Raw genomic sequence first — 22765 nt, forward strand, 5'->3', positions numbered from 1 at the left:
CCAGGGACAAATTATAGCGTTTATGAGTCAAATTCACCCGAGGGCAACCACAACAAAATGCTACTCAGCTGAGTCACTGGGAAAATTGGCAGGCAGGTTGAATTGTCTTCCAAACCCAGAACCATTATGTTTCCTCCTCCGCATGCCTTGTGCGCTCAGGGTTTATGAAGACGACCTGCATGCGAGTATCTCCAAATACTCTGAATTACACTCCTCCCCGTGTCATTCTCTTGGCTTTCATGTCTCGTGAGCCACTTTGCTGGGCAGTAGGAAGGTGAAAGGCTGCCTTCAACTCACGGGAGATCACAGCACAGCACCTCCGTGGGTATCGCCCACATAGCTGACAGTCCCTGGGAAGCCAGAGAGCCCATTTCAACCCAGACAGAGGGCTGTCTGCTCGCCCACGCTCAAGGACAGACTTAAAAGATAATAGGGCATCAATAAAATAAAGACAAAACTAAGAAGAAAAAAAAAGTAGAAAGCAGAAAAATCCTTCCCCTGTTGCCACAGCCCTTAATCCTGGAGATATGTATTCATGTATTAAACAGTGTGCGAGCTGATTATGTAAGTGAAATCTCTGCAAATCTTATAAAAAACCAACAACAAACCAACAACAAAAAACCCCACAACTGATTACTTCCCTGCTCTTCCACCCGCTAACCTTTTGCAGATTTAACAGATAACTGATGGCAAATGGAGGCCAAATAAATTGCTTAAAGTTTCATTGCCCTCCCAGTCTCCCTCAGTTGGTTTACAGTCAGCTCCTCTGCAGGGTGACTGGGGACTGCCAACAGATGCCCGAAGGAGCTGGACCTGCTGACAAAGCCACGCATGCGTATGCTTTAAGAAACATCTGCTGCAATTTAAGATATTAGGAGGCACATTGAGTTGCCTGAACAGCTTGGACCAGATCAGCATGGGTGAAGGCAGAAAACCTGCTTTGGGGACTCTAGCTGAGAAAAAAAGCGATCCCCTGAGCAAGTCCTGCTGCTGCTGGGCACAGGAAGCTGCTCAGCTGTGGAAACCCATCCCTCCTGCTGAGGACCAGCCCCAGCAACAGCTACCCCAGAGGGGACAGTGCAAGATGCCCACCACCACTTCCACTCCTAAGGCCAGCACAGGGACTGCTGTGACACAGAAGTGCATCCTGCGCATCCTTACTCAGACCAAAAGAGGGTCAAACTCCCGAGTCTAGCTCTGGTGACGTGTCTGCTTCACCCAGTGCTTCCTCAACAGCTATTGAAGGACTGGAGCTAATAAAATAATTTGAGATGTTATTTTCACTGGAAGAGCGGAATAGAGCTAGGTAAAAAGCCTGTCATTAATAGCCAATAATTCTTCCACCAGCATATTACTGTGTCAAAATTAGTCTCATCCCTGTCATTAGAGCACTCTCACTATTCTACTAAGGCAGTAGTGCTTTGCAGCTGCTGATGGATAACGAATGAAACCATCATCTCTGACGCTAACGGGATGCGAGTACATTGAGCAAACAACTCTGATCTTCAGCCACCCACACGCAGCACATAGCCTCAGCGCCAACAGTCTGCCTGCCCACGACTGTGCTCTACCTAAACCCACTCTCATTTCAGTGGTTTCTGGTGCATGTCAAGTTTCCAGACCTGTGTTCCTATTCAGCAGGGAAAGCATGCTCCAGCACATCGCACCAGATCTCCCAGCAGCCATGAGCAAAGGACCCCACTAATCCCATACCTCAGTTTTCAAAACCCTGCCCTCTCTCATGACACCATCATTGTCCCATACAGCTTAAACCCAGCCAAGACAAAACTGAACTCTTTCCTTCTCCTTTTGAATCCTCCAAGCCTCTCTAGAGGAAGCAAGGTTTTCCAGGGAGTGGCAAGGGGAGAGGTTTCAGGAAGGAACTGCTCATCATCCCTGAGAAGGAGGAATCCTCTGGGGAAGGAAGACCTTAACTCAATGTGTCTAACTGGAAAGGAAAGGGAAGTTACTGCTGGAAGTTCCTGCTGTTCCTGCAGAATGTGATAAGCCATAGGCACCTCAGCCTCACACAGCAGAGCTGAAGGAGCCCATGCCACCCTACAGCCATGGCTGGAGCTGCCCTTGTCTTTGCTAGGGAAACGCTGCAGAAATCTGCTCAATGCCAGGATGCCCCACAGACCTGGCACAGGCTGGGGCAATGCCAGGTCTGCAGCTGGGAACCAGCAGCTTTGCTTCCCTTCCCTTCCCATTACAGCTCCAGCGCATTCCCACCCACGTACAATTATCAAAGACCCTTGGCCACCTCCGTCTTCACCATGGGCCTTGAGCTCAGTTAGGTCAAAGGCATTCCAGCTACGGTGCTGACAAGTGCTGCGATCCCCCTTCCTGGCACAAGATGACACCCCTCACCTGGCATCATCATCGCGGGCTATAAGAAGGCGCATGTGGCTGGTGGCTGATGCCATCCTCAGGATGTCCACGGCTCTGTGAGACAAGGATTGCAACATGTCAATGCCAGGTTGCAGCAATGCCCCATGGAGCTTGCCTGGCTGCCTGTCAAAGCTCATGGCAAACTGGGCAGAGACCCGTGGCTTGGGCAAAACCCATCAGCAGCCAAGTGACTTTCTGTGGCTGGATGCCTGTGGAGCAGCCCCATTCCCTGCCCTGGCAGCAGGGCCAGAGAGGAGTCAAGTTGCAGCCTGATTTCCTACTTCTGCACTAAATTAGAAGTCCCTGATAACAAAGCAGGCTCAGAAGATGCATGTGGCAGTGAGCAAATACCTCCCAGCACATCTCCTCCATTGGGAAGTTTCCATCTCAGGGACAACCACTTTCTGGTTCAAAATACACATATCCCTGTGGGCGTCAGGGCAGTGTGCGGGGAGCCAGATGTAGCCTCCCGGCAACTGCAGAGATGTGCTCGGGGACCTTCATCAAACCCAGCCACCCTGGGAGATTCGGAGCAGAAGCTCCTCATGCTGGTTCCCAAATATCCAGCCAGCCTAAGCATACCATGCAGAAGCGCAAGGCAGCAGCAGGCTAGCACCATGTTTAATGGAAAAGAGGTGCCCCAAGACTGCAGTACTCCTCTGGATCAGTTAATTATTTTCTTGGCAGGGAGGTGAGGGGCTGGATTGCAGCTCTGGAGGGAATCCCCCACACAGACCAGCACTGTTGGGCTTAGGCACTGGCTAATCTCCTGTCCTGGGAGCTGCAGGGTTTGCTGGGAAGCTGCAGCAGATGGAGTGGGGGTGTCAGGAGCTGTTAAAATAACCCCAGCATTTTTCTAACTGAATATCTCACAAATACAGTTTGGGTTCACCAGTCTATGTTTATATAGGAACTTTCATTTGATAATTCCAGGTTGGGTCTCTGGAACAGTGCTGTCTGCATCACAGGACATGCATGTCCTCCATGCAACCTGTAACCTAAACCACTTCACAGAATTATACAAAAGCAACAGGAATGCAAAATTTCTGTTTGGATAAGGTACCTCTCACTTGTAACCCCAATTAAGGAATCTCCATTGACCTCCAGGATCTGGTCTCCTGGCTGCAGGCGCCCTAGAAAAGAAAACTAATGGATAGAAACTGCAGAAAATACAGCTTGAAGGGACTGGGAGAGGTTGGGCAGTTCCTCCCTTTGCCCAGAGACAGGATGAAATATGCATTCCTGAGATGCTCATCCAGCCTGTTTTTCAACAGATGAAGTTTCTGCAACCTCCCTGACAATCCATGCGAATGTTGCAGCACTCCCTCTGCTATAGGAAGTTAAGAAAGTATATACCAAAAAAAGCAATAAGGCTTTTACTTAATTCAGTTTGAGGGCAGGTAGAAAACCATGAATGGCACCTCCACCTGTTCTGGATTTATTTTGCTTTATTAGATGGAAAAATGATGTAAAATTTGGAGGTGGAAAAAAATAATCTGCGGAGCCCTGCCAGATACCTCCTTATTTGAAGATGCTCAGAATGAAGTCAGTGGCCCAGAGCAGAGCTGAATTTGCAAAAGAATTTTGGGGCTACCGGCAGTCAGTGGCACGTGGGAAAGGACAGGCAGCAAAGTGAAGTTTTTTGTGGGACAGAGATGGATCTAGCTTTAAAGACATGAAGCAATCATACAAATGCTAGGAAGCCAAGAGAAAGCCACTATCAGATGTGACAATAATTGCCACACTAAAAAAAATACCCCCGCTGCTCAAAAATTGGGGAGGAAGCACCTGAAATGTCTAGTAAGGCAACTTATAAAATAAATATACTGGATTTTGGCTTTTCTCAGAATTTGCAGTACTCCACATGATGATTAACTCACCGTCCACGTAAGCAACACCCCCTGGAATGATCCTCTTGACATAAACTCCATATTCTTCCCCGGTGAGTTCCTTGATGCCACCAATTACCTTAATACCTGGAGAAAAAGAAGGCAGAAGAATCATAGTTTTCACAGGCCACCTCAGAGGGACTCTCCTGCACAGCTCCCTGGCACCCTGGCACCACCTGACACCCCTTTTAAAAACCATTTGTGGAAAGCCCCACGTATCCCCTGCACTACACAAGCAGCAGCAGAAGCAACAGGATGGGGCCGCTGACACAACACGAAGACTAAAGGCATCTAATAACGCCTGCTCAGAGCAACAGCAACGGAGACAAAGCTTCCGAGAAAGGCATAGGCAAGGAGCAACCACCTTCCCCAAGGTCATAGAATCATCGAATGGTTTGGGTTGGAAGGGACCTTCAAAAGTCATCTAGTCCAACCCCCTGCCATAGGCAGGGACATCTTCAACTAGATCAGGTTGCTCAGAGCCCAGTCCAACCTGACCTTGAATGTTTCGAGGGATGGGGCATCCACAGCCTCTCTGAGCAACCTAGGCCAATGTTTTCACCACCCTCATTGTAAAAAAATTCTTCCTTATATCTAGTCTAAATCCACCCTCTTTTAGGACAAGGGGTAGTGGTTTTACACCATTGTAACAGGCTCTGCTAAAAAGTCTCTCCTCATCTTTCCTGTAGGCCCCCTTTAGGTACTGAAAAGCCACAATAAGGTCTCCCCGCAGCCTTCTCTTCTCCAGGCTGAACAACCCCAACTCCCTCAGCCTGCCCTCACAGCAGGGGCATTCCATCCCTCTGATCATTTTTGTGACTTCCTCTGGACCTGCTCCAACAGGTCCAAGTTCATCACTGGTGTGGATGCCTCAGCCTGTGCTCTTGTCTCTGATAAAACTTGTCATAGGAAACATTACTGGGGACAAGCGATTCCCACAGGACATCTGAACAAGTCCCAGGTTCAATACAGTGAGAACATCCTCTCTGCATGCTCACCCGCCTGCCAGGCTCCAGCAGCAGCTCCACCACAGCCTTTGAAGCTGCCAACGATGGCAGAGCTGCACATCGGGAGCAGCCCCAAGAGCAGACACTTTTTATCAGTGTTTGGACCTGGGAGGAGCAGCCTGGGGCAGGAGCGAGGGTGCAGAGGTGACCTTTGGTGTAACCTCGAGACCCCCCCGTTGAGGCAGCATGGCTTGGGTACCCTGTAGCACCTTGGCAAAGGACTCATGCTCTGCATGACCACCTCTCCAGCCACAGGACCTGTCCCTGCCAGCATGCATAAGCTGGCTGGCAGGAAAAGGCCTAAGAGACTTATTTGTCCAGGGCTTATTAAGTCCTGCTTCAAAGATCCAGGCTGTGGACAGAAGGATTAAAAAGCCTGGCTTTAATTAACAAATCTCCCCCGAGAGCCACTGGTCAGGCATTTTGCTGTTCTGGACAGGAGGGCATGCTGAGGACAGGCGGCACCACAGAGAGGGTCACTGCCAGCATGAAGCCAGCTTCATCCTCCGGCTGCTTCCCTGGGCTGACGAGCTGCTCTGAGCCTTGGTGGGGTCCCGGGATGCACAAAAAGTTTTTATAACCCAAGCTCTGCTCTAAAGACCCTCCCAGTTTTCAGCTACCTCTAGAGAAAGACTTTGTGTCTCAAGTCACCTTACATTAAATTTCTGATTAAAAACAAATTTATCACAATTTTTCATTTCATTCCCATATGCACCAATTGCTGCTTCTCCCAAGCACAAAACCCCAGCCCCATCCAAGTGCTGGAGTTTATTTTCTGGGCTTGATGCATTAAACCATACATCCCCCAGGTGTCTGGGAGGAGCTGTTGTACCAATGGCCATTGGAACTCATGGCAGAAGTCCTCAGGAGAAGGCACCAATGTTGTTCTCCATTGCATTTTTTTAAGAAATTCCCTAGAATTTAAAGTATTGTCCAAAAGAGGTATCTCTGAGTGGTGTGAGCCTCACTGAGTCATGGGGGGTGGTTAGGCACCTGTGGACCAAAGTGGGGAACAGATGCTGCATCCTCAACACCCACTGACAGAAGGTAAAACCTGCTCATCATTGAGGATGTTCAGCTAGAAAGCTTCTCGGCTCCCAGAGGGGCTAGGGTGGCTTCTGGTGAGCTTTGCCACCAGCTGGCAGAGAGACTCTGGGGAGCAGGCTCGCACCTGGGGTGGGTTTGGGAAACCCCTGGCGTGGTGGGGGGTCCTGCAGAGGCAAAGCCCCATTGGTTCCCCTGGATGGGGAGGACATTGGAAATCTGGCTTAAGTCAAGGTGATGACTCAGGAAGTCATCATATGTCTTTCTTCACAACAGAACATGAATTAATTAGGAATGATAAAACACAGTAGACAAATCATGTAAAAGTCTGCATCTCAGAAGAGGCACAGCTGTAGCATCACCCAGCAGCCCAACAGGACCTGCCTGTGACAGGCTCCTCTGCCAAGGTATCAAATCAATAATGACTCATTTCCTTTTTGTGTTGCAAATCAATTGTAATAATGGCTCAATATAGCTGAAGTATCTACAAATCCTCCTTTATCCCCAACTATGTCAGGAGAAAATCCGATCTTGTTATTAAAATCAGTGATTACTCACAGTACTGCTCCCAGACACACTCAAACTTTGACGGCGGGGGGGGAAGGAAAAAGCCCTGACTGTTAACTCCCTTGTTGGCAAACCAGCTGGGTGCTGCCAGGCTCTGCCCATGCTGCCCTCCCAGCCATCGCTTTGCCATGGAGGCACTGCAAGTGCCAGTCCTCCCTCCGAGAGATGCACTGGGGAGTCGTCACCAGGGCGGGGAGGAGGAGGAGGAGGAAGAGGAAGGCCTCACCCCTGCCAGGCCTCAGACCAAGCTGTGGGACAGCCCAGGACTGGTTGCAACAAGCCCCAGTCATAAAAGATTGTGGTGGTAGCATTCCTAGGAGTCTTCATATTTTATAAACACTTATTGCAATGAAATTTATATCTGGGACCTAAGGTAGGTAAATAACGGCTCTTTAATTATCACAGCGTCAAGGTCCCAGTATAATGCTTATTAAGTCATACTTAGGGCCAGATAATCTAGCCTATTTTGGATCTCTTTCTTTAATCTTTCCTTTCTGGCAAAGGTCCTGGAGCCAATGCCCATGTCCCCAGTCTTTCCTCTTTTTCAGAATAAATAATTATGAGGAAACTCCAGGTGGGCATACAGGTCAGGCTAACTGAGACAGTGTTTTGTTGAGATTCTTAGTGATCCTATAAATTTCTTCCAGACCCTCGAGTTTCTCTGGCACATCTAATCCCACTCCCACTAATGCCAGTGTCGCAGTTCTCAACTTCTCAGGTTTATAATCTCACCTGCTCCCAGCTCCCTATACCACAGGTCAAGGGGTGTCCTGGATAATCTGGTTGTTTAGCCTAACTGTAATCATCTCTGGCACATCCTGACCCCACTGGTTGCTGTGCCATGCTCCCAGAGGTCCACACAGAGAGAGGCTGCCTGCTTTGTGCCTAAGCTAGCCATGTTCAATTACATTTCCCTTAATCCCTTTGTTGATCTTGCAGCCCTGGCCAGCTTTTTCTGTCTGGAGGAAGGGACAGATTAGAGTTGAATCACTCACTGCCCTGTCCTAAGAAGATGAAGGTCAAGATAATGGGATCTCAATGTTTCTGAGAAATGCTTCTTAATCAGCACTTCCCTTTGATGGCTATTCTGTAATTCAAAGTTCACATTTTAGGAGCTGCCAAGTAACCCCTTTGAACTTCTGCTGAGGTTCACATATGGGTTTCCACCTAAAGCCACAGAGCAACAGACCTGGGGCCAAACGCTGACCTGCCATGCCGGCACTGAGCGGGCTGATGCTGCCCTAAAGAAGCTCTACCAGAATAACACCCACATCTGAACATAAGAAACTCATGGAAGCATCTTTTTTTTTTTCACACACACAAAAAAAACCCCATTCTGAGCAGCTGCACCTATGGCAGACATGGAGATCCTGCAACCACCACTTGGTCCTCAGTTGAAAGAGATGATTTCTGGACGACAACCACTTGTCTTGAGCATTTCAAGCCTCACAAGAGAGGATGAAGAAAGCTGATGATGGCAATAGAAAATCCACATCATTCCTGCAGCACATCGCAAGACCCTGTAGAGGGTCTGCAAGACCCTGCAAAGACCCTCTGACAGCAGACTGGGGCAAAGGAGGAGTACTGGGACCCAGCAAAGTGGCTCACAGCAAGCTGTAAGGTCTGTGCACCTCTTCCAGAGGTCAGTGGCAGCCCAGTCAGGCTTTTCTGGGTCTCCTTCTTTAACGAGCTAATCTAACCCAACAGCTAAAATCCCATCAACTCAACCAAATCCACCTCTGGAGATTAAAATGTCACATTCACCGAACAAAGACATTTCCCTGAGCTCTTGTGAACATCATAAACAGAAGACCAGGAGAAGAGTGAGCAAAGCCTTTCCTCTGTGCCAAAGCCCTGTTACCCAAGAGGTGGAAACAGCTAATAATCAATCTATAATTAATCTCAGGTCTAAGGAAACCTGACCTTGTTTCTCTGGTGAGTTTAACTTCTCAGGAGGGGTCCCCAAATGGTTACCAGGGACCTCACCAGGGGGCCCACAGCTGCTCTGCGGGATGATGGGCTGCACTTGCAATAAAAAATTATGGAGGAGACTGTGTGGTGGGTCCTGAGAAGTCCTGGCACAGGATTGCAAATTTTTATAACGTCCATGAAAGAGCACCAGTATTTATGCTGCTGGATACACAGCAGTCAGAAGAGATGCTGTACCAGATCCTTTCAGGCTGAGTTTCATGGACCTGTGGCTATTTCTCACATTCTGATGGATATGACCATCTATTTTCCCTTCTCTTTCATGCTTTGATGTTCAGAGCATCGTGGAACAATGTCTGACTTGCTCAGCGATCATACCCTTGCCCGTGGGCCAAACTTTCCAAAAGCAACTCATATAGCCCAGTCCCCAGGAGAGCTGCAACGCCCTGCATCACCCATCAGGGTGGCATCCCACAGGGCCCTGCCTGCAGCAGGGCAGGGGCAGGCAAGTGCTTGGGGTTTTATTCTTGGGTTTGGGTTGGTTTTTTTTAATTTTTTAAATTTAAAATTTTAATTAACCAGAAAATTCTGAAAAGCCTTTTTTCCCCCTGTCCTGCTCAGAAGAGGCTCCTGCACAGCTCTTAGCACTGCGGCTGCTCACCATCAGTGGGGAATAGTCGGGATTTTGACCTTATTTTAACCTCCCAGCTGCAAAAGGTGCTATCAGATGCTTGACACAGGCAGACACAGGAACCAGTATTTCTGTGAGGTATCAAACTTCACGTAGGGAGGCACATCACAGCACAGGTGCTGGGGACCAGGGGGATGTTCAAGCTGCCCCAGCCCACCCTGATGTCCCTGGCAGAGGTTCAGTACTCACCGAGCCCATTTGCACAGTCATAGAAATCAAAGCAGTGCACAGTTCGATCCATTCCGTATGGTCCCATGAGCGTCCTGGGAGAGAGAAGAGAAGCATCTTTCTTTCACAGGCTAAAATAAACAGGTGCACAGGAGCCCAGCCAACATGTGTGCAAGCACGTCCTTCCCACCACCCCAGATGTTGCCCATGGAACAATGTAGACGTGCAGGTTGAAGGACACAGCCCCACATATTAAGTCCACGCTGGTAAAAAGCAGCCCCCTCCTACCTCCCCCAAAATTTATGCAGATAAATGAGAGAATATGTGCAGGGCTGGACATCATCCTCCCCACCCAGCAAATCTGATGGACCTGTCTGTGATTCATTACCCCAGATTAATGGGGCTGGACAGCTGTCCAGCTCCCGGTAAATGAGATCAGAGCTTGGACCAATGTTCCGGGAATAAACCGGTTTCACAAATACAGACAGCCTGTAATGAAGACAGCCGGCCACGATCTGCTCCTGAGGTTTTGTAATGCAGGCAGTCTCCATCCATCTGGCAGGGGGTCTGGAAAAGGGGGATGCAAGATCTGCTAAGTCACTTCAAGTCCCTGCCTCACCAGGTCAAGGGTGGGAGCTTCTCATCACAAGCCAAAGCGGGTGCAAGATCATCATACACCTGAGTTTCCCCTGTGCCAAGTAACTCTCCCAACTGCCCTGCAGTCTCCCCCTAAACACCCACTAGCAAGATGGGCGTCCCAAATAAATGATACTGAAAGCTGCACTCTGCCCTAGGTAGGGACCCCGGACTCCAAACCTGCAACCACCAGCGCTTCTCCTCCTTGGGTGGCCCATGGTGGTCATGCCCATGAGGATGGGTGGACCTTGATCTGACAAACCCAGAGCCAGGTGTACCAGGTGGGAAACCAGGGGTGAGAGGCTCCCAAAACACTCCACTTCCCAGGAGTTAAGTCATAAGATAAAAGAAGTTTCTGAATCAATACCAGATCCCAAATCTGGATACAGCTGAGGAGGGACAACACTGTGGTGCACAACAGGCTCCTCTGAGTCCAGTGGGATGCAGGAGAGGAATAAACATTGATGATTTCTCTTTGCAGGCATCCAAATGCCTCGCAAAGTATCAAGCTATCTGCAAAACCAGTAACACCCACCTCTAAGATTTGGACTGGAAGCTTTTTCTCTTCATTAAAAAATACACCTCCTTGATATTCTTGCAATGTTTCACATATTCAAGAGACTGAACAAACAACTGGCCACACCTGGCTGTCAGAAAATGGAGCCCTAAAGCATTCCAGAAAGCCAGAGCAGCCCTCAGCCCATACCGGTTCAATATACAATCTAGGATTTTCAGAGTATTTTGCGTAAATCACCAAGGAAGCTCCACCATGAGTAAAGAGAAATAGCTCAAACCAGGCTGAAATGCAACATGAGGATGGAGGTTTCGGTAAAGCAGATGCCTACTTGATACAATCAATTTTTATCCCCGATTTGATGCATGAACAGCGGAGCAGAAGTGAGCTTCACTAAAGCTAGAGACGCAAGAAACCCAACAACAGGCGCTAGCAATGATGTCCTCGACTCTTTCTGCTGCGCGCGAGCCATCTCTGCTACCAAGCCCTGTTCCTGGAGAAGCCACAGCAGATAACCCTTGGCTAGGGGTGGCCACCGGGACCCCCAGGGCTGCCCCATGTCCCCTCCCCAGTCCCTGCCCCAGCTGTGGGGGGATTACCTGCTGATGATGATAGCTCCCTTGTAAAGGACAGAGACGGCGGGCATCTTGCTGGCAGCGGCAGCCCAGCCCTGCCGGGCACAAGCCACTCTGATTTGGCAGGAATCCGTTAAAGCAATGGAAAAAAAAAATGGGGGGGAGGTCGGAGGACGTCACGTGGTCTCCCCATATGCATGTTAATTCCACCCAACATTAACACAGATCAACTAAAAACATCTCAACTTTAGATTAAAGCTTATGCAAGCCAAAGCCAACACGGCCCATCGCAAGTGCCTTCCCGAACAAACAGGGAGGGAGCTCCGCCAGCCCCTCCGGCAGGGCTGTTGCACTCATCATGAACACAACAGGGTAATTATTTGGGTGCATCCTATTGTGTGCCTTTGGGAACAGCCCCTCCAGGGACAAAGGGCAGCGTTTGGTACAGGACATGTGTGCTCGCCATCCCTAAAGACTTAAAATCCATAGCAAAGCTTTGGAAGTAATAACAGACTAGCACTTAGGGGTTTAGGTTTGGGGTTGTTTTTTTTTTTTTCTTTTAGCATCTTTTCCAGCCCACAACATTTTCTTCTTAATACAAAGCAAATTCAGCTGTTCCACTATCTGTTGGGAGCTCAGAAGTATGATTTGCCTTTTAACAGTCACTTCCATCCCCATCTCACCACACATCCACATAGCCAGAGAAGGAGCATGACCCCTGGTTTGTGGGGATTGAGGCATGAAACGTTATCCAAGGTTGGCCAGTGAGCAAGGACAGAGCTGGAACAAGCCACCTCGGGGCTTGGCAGGAGCAGGGCTGTGATCTTGGTGGGCACAGTGTGAAATGAAGAGAAATTCCCTGGAAACATGCTTCCCTGGAGCTGCGAGCAGTGGGAAGACACGGGTCCTGCATCCCCATCAGCTCTAGGGTACAGCTAAGGTCACAGGTAAGCTCTTGGTGTTGACAACAGTGTCTTTCTTATGCTGTTCCCACAGCATCTCTCTGCAGGCTCCCAGCCTTACCCCGTTAGTGGTACCAGACCTCATTAGCTGAGCATCAGCGTACACCAGTCCGGCTCAGCTGGGGATCAGATATGGACATGCTCGCTTGGGACCACAAACTCTTAGCCAAATATTTCCTTGAAGCTGGTGCTGCTGGATATTACTTTTCCCATGCATGAACAACTAATTTTATTATGAAGAGCTTCCCCAATGGCCATGTGAAGCCTTGCTGGGCAAGTCTGAGGTGCTTTAAAATAATGACAATGGGAAGTTTTCCTGCATTTTGTTTTTTTTTTTTAAAGTGACTTCCATTTGGGGGCATTCAGATGAAATATTAAAAACCCGGATAAACTAGATCTTTAGGTGGCCAAAACTCTCCTAAAAATTACTTAATTTAGCTACAAGATCAAAATTTGGATAAATAATGCCAAATAGACATCAAACATGGACGCATTTGGTGATACTTTATGCACACCCCACTAAGGCGAGGCGTGCCCAGCACCTAGTCCACATCTGCACAAAGGCTTTGGCCAAATCAGACTAAGAACAAGGGGTTGTATATGGGGCCATTTCCCAGTCTGCTGGACAGCTGCAGCCTCCCCCGCACCAAGAGCCTCACAAAGCTAGTCATTGTCACACCAACCCAACAGTGGGAAGATGCTGTTTACTCTGCTATCCCACAGACAATGTCCAAGGCACGGAGAGCTGAACATCATGCTCCATTAAGGCAGGAGAGTCCAAGTGCCTGGTGATCCCCAGCTCTGGTACTAAGTGACTCGGTCAAGGCTAGCCAGGAAGTTTTGTGGCAGACCAGACACACAAATTCAACTGCCCCAGGGTGGAGTAACCCTCCCTCCATGCCTGTTCTCCTGCGATGGAGAGCTGGTCCGTGCCAGGGCACAGCTCCTCAAGGGGCATGCGCCATGCCCACCTTGAGGTGCCTTTTTCAGCAGCTCACCTGTAAATGGGTGCACAAACAGCCTTCACCCACCAGCCTCTTGGTGGTTACATTAACAATACTCCAAGTCCTCTAATAATCGTCCTGGTCACAGTAAGAGACAATTTCCATCCCACCACCAGAATTCAATGTACAACCTTCTGAGACCTTTTGAGGCTCTGCTAATAAATTAATTCACAGAATTACGCCTTTCAGTCATGGGCCAGAGCCTTGGCTAGAATAAGTCAGTGCTGCTGAAGAGAAGGGATAGCACAAGTGCTGGAGACAACATCAACAGGACAAGGTGACCTCTCTGACCAGCTTCTCAGCGTTAAGCAGACAGGTGTTTGTTTGGGGCTTGGGTACTCAGCACCTTCGAAACCAAATCCTTCAGCAGTCCAACCGTGGTCCCACCAACCACTGCCAGCTGCACCTGGAGCCACGGTCACCCTTCCTCTGTGTTCATGCTTCATACTGGCTGCGTGGGATGTTGCAATAAACCACACGTTTGTCTGTAAGGTCATGAAGTAAATGAAAATCAAAGCAAAGAGGCTCTCAGGAAAGAAGAGCACAGCTCAGCTTCCAGGTTTGTCTCCAAACCCTCAGACCCTTGACTCCATCCTCCAAAATACAGACTGACACTGGCAAAATCATCAGATGCTGATGCTCGTCCTGCTAATTAACATCTGTCTTATTTAGAAAGTTTCAGCAAAAGAGCTTCAAAAGTTTTTCAGTGTTTTGAAACTTGAGCTTACAATCAGGAAGGATTTCTAAGCCACACATAACTTCCCCAAGTGTCCCAGTCCTGCTGTGTACAACCAGTGTTGAAGGCAAACATCCCACTGGCAAAGGGGATATGCCATACACTCAAGCTCTTTACCAAACTGGGACCTAGCTGAGCAACTCAGAGTAAATCCAGCTGGAAAGCTCAGGCTTCTTACCCTAGGGAACCACCAACGAGACTTTATATTTTTAAATAAATGGGTGAACGAAAGAAGTATGAATTAAGTACAAACTAACACCACTGGGCTAGACAGCGTATAAAGATGCACTTAACTTGCACATCCACCTTTTCATTGACTGCTAGGAAACTTAGTTTGAAAACTCATTGAAAAAATCTGATTTTTTTCTATGTAAAAAGTTCTTTTTGCTTGAAAAAATATTTTTAATATAAAAAGTTGAGTGAAAATAAATCCGTCAGCTTTATTTAACACTAGCATGTATAAGCAGGGGGTGGGTGAAGCTATGAGTGGAATCAAAATAAGTCTCAGGGCAGGACCATGAGGTGAAAAAATGCTGAGAGCAAAATATAGCACAAGTCAGGCGCATTTCCAATACATTTTTGCTAAGAGATCATGAAGGGGAGAGTGGGGGAGAAACTGGGAGCGCCGGGGAGAGGCACAGGAAGGGAGTGGGCTATGTACCAGCGACTGTGTCTGCTGCAGCCGTGCTCTTCCCCCATCCCACAGCAGCCAGCTGAGCTGCTGCTTGCTGCTGAGGAGCAAGGAGGCAAAGCTGGCTGTTACTGGGACTGGCAGTGCCCTAACACACCATCCCACCTTTTCCTCCTCCAGGGCATTGCACCTTCTCCAAGCGATCAAACTTTGGCCACTGCCGAGAGGAAACAGGTGGAGAAGACGGTGGCAATATATTTGCCTGGGTTTCAGAAAGAAAAGAGGGGAAGACGATGGCTGCAACATGCTCAACCAAGAGTAAAGTTATTTTTTCTCATCATTCAAGTTTCCCCTTGCCCTTCCTACCCAGACCACAAGCAAACAATGCCAGGAACAGCTCACCCGCAATAGGTGGAGGTCATGGGTTTAACATCCTTGGGAGCATTGGCCCCGCGTGATCAACGTGGGGGAGGAGGGGTGTCCAGCAGAAAATGCAGAATTGTGTGGGAAGACATCGCTCAAGACTCATCTCTTGTAAAACAGACTTTCATTTGAAACTGCGGGATTCAATGACTGCTCTCCCCAGCCAAACAGTTCTTTGCAGCCTGTCCGCTCAGGTAGGGTCATCTCCAGGTCAAGTTAAAGCCATACAAGCAAATAAATAGAGCCATTGGTCTCCTCAATTATTCCAGCCCCAATATTGAGGCTAAAGCCCAGGAACCCATCATTTCGAGCAACTTAGCCTTCAGTACCGACTGATGGCAAAGAGATCTGGAAGGCTTGTGCAGCCCAAGCCGCAGCCCATGGAGCTCCTTTGGCAGGTGGAAAAGCCATCTTGTCTGAAACTAGAACTAAAGAAACATCTCCAGCACATCAAAGGAGATGTCTGTCTGCTGGTGGGGGAGCCAAGAACACAACTTCACAACTTCCCCAGATGAAGAGGACCCACAGATATCATTGTGTCAGAGCAGGGCTGTTTGCCCCAGGACACACAGCATCTCGGGACTTCCAGCCTTAGAATTGATCAGCTCCTGGACTTTCAAGGTGTTAGTTCTCAATCCTTTTGTGAAGACTCCATGGGAAGGATGATCTCCCCTGCTTCCCTCCCCCTTGAGTCTTCCTGGCAGCACATTTAAATTTGGATTTTCTCCTAAATACCAATTATACAATCCTCCCTGTCTCCAGCCAAGAAACATGCTGCCTGAAGGGAGAGCTCTCTCGAGGGTTCCTCCCCTTCACTGCCCAGGGCAGGACATTTCAGCCTTCTTGCTTTAGAAAGCACCATTAAGATCAGAGATATAAAGTAATGGTTTGGGTAAGGATGCAAAACAATTGATGAGTTTCTTTTCTATCCAACAGAAAATCATGAGCAGATGCAATTGTCTGCTACGAGGTAGCAGATCCACCTCTCTTCTATGTGTTGGTCAAAGGACCTTCTGGGCAAGCAGCCTTTAGCCTGTCTGTGGATAAAAGGCTCTTCTACATTTCTTCCTTGGTCTGTCTTTTGCCTTCTTTCTTTCATTGCTTCTTGGGAAAGACCAATGTGAGCACCAGAGTAGGTGAATGACAGCCACTGAATCGCACTTGCAGCTGAAGGAGCTGCATGTGGTTGTCCCCACAAACCAGGGCTGGCTCCTCGCAGGCAGGCACTCACTGCAGTCAGCGCTGGCTGCAGGATAGGGAATTGTGAGATTTATCATGAAAAATAGCTACAGAAAGAGAGAAGACCCAACCACAAGGACAGGTGTATTGGTTAGCATGAGAAGAAAAGAGGTGCATCCCTGGCAGAAACACAGGGCAAAATGAGAAAGTCAAGGGATAGAGCCAGGTACAAGGACATGGTGCTCTCAGCCCTGCTAGTGAGCCAGGAGGGCTTTGCCCCACACCAGCCATGCAGCTGGGGCAGCCAAGCTTGGCCGCCCTCGGTGCGGGGAGTAGCAGAGCCCAGACACAGCCAAGACCCCATGGGGATGCCCAGCCTGGCCAGGTCCCGCAGTTAGCATCGCTGACTGAATCAGGTGATTCGGCCAAGACCAAATCATCCCACATAGGTGGCAGCTCCAGGCAGGATCCTGAGCTCAAAAAATCAGCAGCACAAGGATGCCAGAGCTGAGGACAGGCAGGTTGTGCTGACAGCAGCATCACTGAGCCCACAGGGAGCCTCTGTGCATGGCTTAGCAGAGGAACAGGGTCTGAGCAGGTTTGTGTGGGTGGGAGTTAGAGGTGCAAAGATGTCCTGCAGCAGCCAAAAAAAAGCATTTGGCTCTGGAAAGCAGCAGTAAGGAGTTTTGAGGTGGGAGGGTGCAGCCCTTGGCAGGGCACCTTGTTATGGTCTCTGCCTGTGTCCCACTGATGCCGGGAGCTGCCATGGGAGCAAAGGGTTGCCTGGGTGACATCAGGCACTTGCTTAATAATGACCCAACATTTGTTTCATGACAAAACAAAATTAGTGTAGGATGAAGAGGCATTTGCATCCAATTAGAAAACAGAAAATGCAGTTGCATTGCTTACAAAATCAGCTACAAAGCATTGATAATCAATCAAACAAAATAAATCAGCTACTGTTGAGCTAGGAAGCAACTGCACACTGTCCACAGTCACAGTGCAGCCCATATTGTTTTCATAAATATTACCCATGAAGCTGCTTCAAATGAGCTCATAAGATCAGGGACATTCACAGACAAGTCTGAACAGAAGAGGGAACAAACAAAAACATGCTGCCAAAATTACTGGTGGAGAAAGCAGGCAGGTACTATGGGGAGCACCCAGGGACTGGCAGCCCTGTGCACCCACCACAGTGCCCTCTGCCCCAGCCCTGGGCAACAGCAACTCCTTGGACATCCACCTGCAGGCAGATGGATTGGTGCTGCCAGCCCCAGCTGGGTGACACCTCTCCCCTGAGCCCAGGGTTCTGCCTCTTCCCAGTGACACCACTCATGGAGAAAGCTCATCCCCAAGAGCCAGCCTGGCAGCAGTCACACATCAATGTCTCTGCACCCTATGGGCACCTTCCTCCCGATGGCTGTGCAGGCCTTGGTGCTCCTTCATCCCCTTCCTCTGGGGCAAAGAGGGAGCCCCCAGGGGACTAGAGGGGCTGCCACTGCATCCCACCACCCCCTGCATGGTTGCACACCCATGCCCTCCTCCCTGAGGCAGATGGCCAGTGCTGGTCATTGTCAGACACTTCATCTCTGCAGCGTCCCTTCCTCACAAAGGGGCCATAGCACCCCTACACAATCCTAACAACCCCCCTCGCTGACCAAGCGCCATGCCCTGCAGCCAAACCAAGGTCTCCTCTGGCCGTGCAGATCAGGAGGTTGCTCCTGGGGAGCATTTCATCTCCCCACTCTTTGTATTGGTGGGTCACCATTCACTTCTGCCTGAACCAAAGCCTGCTTGTTAGCCTGAAGATGGACATGTGAGAAGGTTTTAAAGCCAAGGCAGTTTCCCAATGCTTACTCCCTCCATCTGTTGAAGGAAGATGTCTCCACCCTGGGCTGTATGCACCTCCTCAGTCTTCAAGGAGGAAGACCCCCTTCTCCCACCGTATCTGCCCCACAAGCCAGCACCACCCAGCCACCAAGACAGCAGGCAGGTGGAGATGCCACCTCTCACCGCTGGCCAGGCTTCTCTGTTCTTTGACCCCTTTTATCACCTTCCTCTAAACTTCATCCCATTTTCCAATATCTTTCTCAGACAGTGGATTTCTTCAGCATGAAGGGCTCATCCCAATGAACTTTTGCTGTCAAAGTCAGGTCTCCACTGCCCATCACCGACACCCTGGTGGGGACAGGGGCTCCCTCCCTTTCAGGAGGGAGCTGATCCCACCGGAAAGATATGTATCAAGTCAACCACAGTGGAGCATTTTCTGGAGGTGCTTCTTGCCCAGTGAGAAGCAGCTCAGCCTGCAGGCACCTGCCTGGCAGAGCTGGTCTCTGAGACTGCTGGGGCTTGGAGAGGGGTTATGAGTGTTTCCCACAAGCAGAGCCCTCCATCGACATGCAGCTCTTCCTTTGTTACTCTAAAAGGCTTTGCTTGAGAAGAAGGCAAAAAGACCTCTTTAACTATCCAGTCCTGCACTAATTAGGAACAGAGGCTGTTTCAGGTGGAAGCAAGGCCAGGCTTGGTCTGCCAGAAGCTTTTGGGAAAGGTGTTTATGCCAGAACCCCATACCTAGCCAAGATAAGTGTCGCCCAACATTTAGTCTAGCCCAGGCCTCCCACGTACCTCCCTGAGATAGGGATTAGTGAAATTTAAATACATTCTTATGAGAAAGCTTGAATAAGCTCACTTAGTTTTCACCCCAGCAGGACCAAGGCACACTGACATACAGCATGTGGGGAAGCCTGCTTGCCTCCCCCTCCTCCCTCCATGAAGTGGGCGATAGGCTGCTCTGCTTGGGGACTCACTCCTGTGAAGGGTTAACAAGATTATAAACCTGCCTGCCTGCCTGCCTGCCTTTCTAAATCCCCTGGGCTGTGGGATTGGACTGGTTATAAACTTATTAACAGGATATGGTTGCTGGTGGGCGCTGCGGACCCTGCTCTGCTGCCCAGGCCACTGGTCTGTCTTGGGGTGAGGCTTTCCAGGTCCTCTGGGGAGCAGCAAATCAATTAATTTCCCCAGTTAGGGAAAATGCAAGAACAATGTCAGGGAACTCACCCAAGTGAATCCAAAAGAAATAAGAGGGAAAGAAGGAGGGGAGGGAAACGGCTCAGTACAGAAAGACAGGAAAACAATGTAGTTTTGGGAAAGATTTCAGAACATAACACCGAGCTGGGAGCATGGCAGAGGCTGGCACAGAGGCTTGGGAAGAGCTTTGACCCATCCTTGAGCTGCAAACATCCCAGTGCTCAAACCCAGACCCTGGCACAAGCCATAATTATGACAGCAATAATAATGCAAAGAGGAGTGGGGGAAGTGCTGGCCTGGCCTGCACCCTGACCATGCCCAGTGAGGAGCCAGCAGCAGGTCCGCACCCACCCAGGACACATACAGCATGGTCCAGCCACAAGACCTGCCCAGCATCAATGGGCACCTTTGGAACTGTTTTATTTCCCACTAGGTTTGGCAAAGCTCCTGCACAAAATGGACCATTGCAAAACCTGCTTATCACCAGCAGCCACCCTCTGGAGGAGCAAAGCCGTATGGGAGAGCCCCACAGGGTCATGCTGGCATCACTGCTGGGAGAAACCAATGCTCAGAGGTGTGCTGCTTGTCTAGCCACACACCCCGTCAATTGTCACCCATGCCTCAATGATGCTGGGTGAAGTCCCACTGGCAGCTCATGTTTGGTTATTAAATTCCTATTTCAAACTCTAAAATTAATCTTTTAATCAGCAGCAGAGCAGGGCCATACTTATCAGAGTGCTGAGGAGGTGTTATCTCCCCGCCATCTGCTCGCCACATCCCAGCGGAGCGACCAGACAGCCAAACGCCGGCCGGCACAGCTGGCACCCATCGCATGCTGGGTCACCCAGCACAAAGCTGGCTGCCCCTCAGCCAGGGCTCTCTGTCCACACAAAGCACATCCCAACAGGCAAAGCTGGGGGAGGTTTCAAGCCAAAACCCTGGCATATGAGCAGATTTCTGATGTAGAAAATTATTTTGGAGCATTTTTGCCTTGCAAGTGCAGGGAAGCAGGGTTTAGCAGCTCCATGGAACCAAGGATGCCTAGGGGACCCCAGTGAGGCTGCTGATGCTGCCAGGCAGGGGTGTAGGACTGTCTCGACTTCCCCAGCCGTGGTATGCACCCCATGGCCCCATTACATTGACAACCATCAGTGGCACCAAGCTGACATTGCTCCCCAAAACCCACCCCATAAGGTCGAGCCTGTCCCACACTACCTCCTACTGACTGGCAACAGATTCTGCCTTTTCTGCACCCAAAAGCAGCAGGGAGGCATCGGCTTAGTTCCCCAAACTAACCTCTCAGGTGAAGGTAGCAATCACCCCAGGACACTGCCCTTGCCAGCCTGCCTACACCCCCGTGGGGTGCTGCCACCCCAAAGCCCCCCAGCCCCCGCTCCAATGACCTACTTCAGCAGGAAGCAGATCGTGCCCCAGCAGCATCCATGGCCCCCGGTGACTGCAGGGTACCCTGGGCTCAGTCCCCAGGGAGGATGCCCAGGCTCAGCCAGCCCAAGAAAGCCTCTGCCAAGAGCAGGCTCTGGATCCGGCCCACTGACCCCCAGTTAATCGGCTAAAGTCACACACTGTGAACCCTGGCCCCAGCCACACTTCCACCAGTTCTCTCTGCCCTACATAGACATCTGCAGCTGCCATAGGGGTCCCTGTTCCCACCCAAGCACCAGCCTAGGGTGGACATAGTCCCTTTGGGGAGGCTGGTTTTGCCAGATGTGAGAACCCAGCACTGGGACAGCAACAGGAGCAAGAGCACCTACAGCTGCTTGCAGAGGCTATAGGTACTTCCCCAGCTGCTGCCTGCAAAATAAATCCCCTTCCCCACCCCTGGCCAATACCAGCCTCACCTGTGTGCTGCCCCTCCCAGGGTAGCTCAGATTCTGTGGGACCCCCGTGAGTCCCTGCCCTCCAGCGAGGAGCCAGCAAAATGAACTGAATTAAACCCTGCAAAAAGCTGAGGGGTCACTGAACGCATCCTCCCTCCATGGGCTAACGCCGCTCCCAAAGATGGGGTCTGACAGGCCAAGCGATGCCCTGTTCCCGCGTGGCAGTATCCTGCCCTGCTTACCAGTAAATGAGAGAAAGCCCATCGAAGTGCTCCAGGTCCCGGCCAAGGGGCTGGAGTTTGGACATCATCTGGGGCCACCCGTCCCCGCTGAGCCCTTAGGGCTGCTGCAGCTGGCTCCTGCTGCCTGGGGCCATGGGCTCAGAGAGACGGCAGCCAGCACGGCGCCCCGGCACAGCCAGCCACATCTAATCCCAGGCGAGTGAGCATGTGATCGTCCCTCTCCCGGCTCCCCCCGGCTAAACCCTGCCAATGTCTCCAGTTCTGCGGCACCAGCCAGGAACAGAGCGGCTGTACTGCTGCCCAAGGATGCTGTGGTGCAACTAATTCCAGCTGGCAGGTCCGGGGTCCCCGGGGTCAGAGCTGCTCAAGGCATAGCACAGTGAGTGCCTCCGCCACGGGACCCCCACAGCACCCGGCAAAGGCGTCCCCATCACCAGCATGTGGCCATTAGCTGGGGGCTCTCCCTGCCTGGCATGGTCCCTGGAACAATAGACTGAGTGCTTTTTTTAGAAGGATGACCCCTTCACCCCCATGCTAGTGAGGTCCCCCCCTCACCTTGCAATTGCAATGGCTGTTAATGATGTTTATAAGCACTAACAATGGTTATAATCAATGGTTAACCTGCCACAACAAACTATTTAAAGCCAATTGCAGGCGTCGGTGACCTGCACTAAGCCTGGGCTGCAGCAACATACATTAGTCCCCTCCTCCCCTGCTGCTGCCAACAGGCTTCAGCATTTCTAATTATTTATATAATTCAGGGCACAGTTCGTGCATGTTTCTTCCCCCCCCCACCCCAAGGTCGTCTGGTCATACTTGAGCATCTGAATGGTCCCTCAGGCTATTTAGGAAAACCCTGTGAGTGAGTGCCAGTGGGCAGATAGAAAAATTTTGAAGTAGGGGGGCTTATCTGTGCAAATTATCCCAGAGCAGTGAGGTCACGCTCACCCTGTCATGCTTCCCTGTATCCAGCTGTGGGTGGGATGGACAGACAGCAGGTCGGGCAGACAGTGGGACAGGCAGACAGATCCCTGATTCAGGGTGATGGAAAAGACACAAATGAGCATCAGCCTGCTGCACGATGCTTATTTTATGTCTCCCTCTCCCAACCAGGCACAGTCCCAGCAGACCAGCCCAGGGCAGCTGGGTGCCTGGGAATTAGGTGAGTCCCAGAGATTACAAAATGCATCCGTCTGTCCCCGTTCCACATGGCCCAGGAAAGCCACCAGTGCCCCCCCCCCGCCTCCAGGGGTCAGGTCTTATGCCCACCACTCCCTGCCTGCTCGACATAACACTGGGACACTTGGGG

At 50.4% G+C, this 22765-nt stretch overlaps 1 protein-coding gene across 1 annotated transcript in view; it reads right to left on the bottom strand.

The window, feature by feature from the left end:
• Positions 1 to 21524, bottom strand: part of LOC142062838 (syntaxin-binding protein 4-like) — a 46514-nt gene extending 24990 nt beyond the window's left edge. The window contains exons 1-5 of the mRNA XM_075105927.1: positions 21457 to 21524; positions 9708 to 9781; positions 4272 to 4367; positions 3455 to 3524; positions 2371 to 2445 (exon numbers count right to left, since the gene is read on the bottom strand). Coding sequence (XP_074962028.1) covers positions 2371 to 2445; positions 3455 to 3524; positions 4272 to 4367; positions 9708 to 9781; positions 21457 to 21524 — 383 coding nt within the window. The remainder of the gene's footprint in view (positions 1 to 2370; positions 2446 to 3454; positions 3525 to 4271; positions 4368 to 9707; positions 9782 to 21456) is intronic.
• Between the last annotated feature and the right edge of the window lie 1241 nt (positions 21525 to 22765).

This window comes from Phalacrocorax aristotelis, chromosome 10 (genome assembly GCF_949628215.1).
Source record: "Phalacrocorax aristotelis chromosome 10, bGulAri2.1, whole genome shotgun sequence".
In the NCBI taxonomy this organism is placed as follows: Eukaryota; Metazoa; Chordata; class Aves; order Suliformes; family Phalacrocoracidae; genus Phalacrocorax; species Phalacrocorax aristotelis.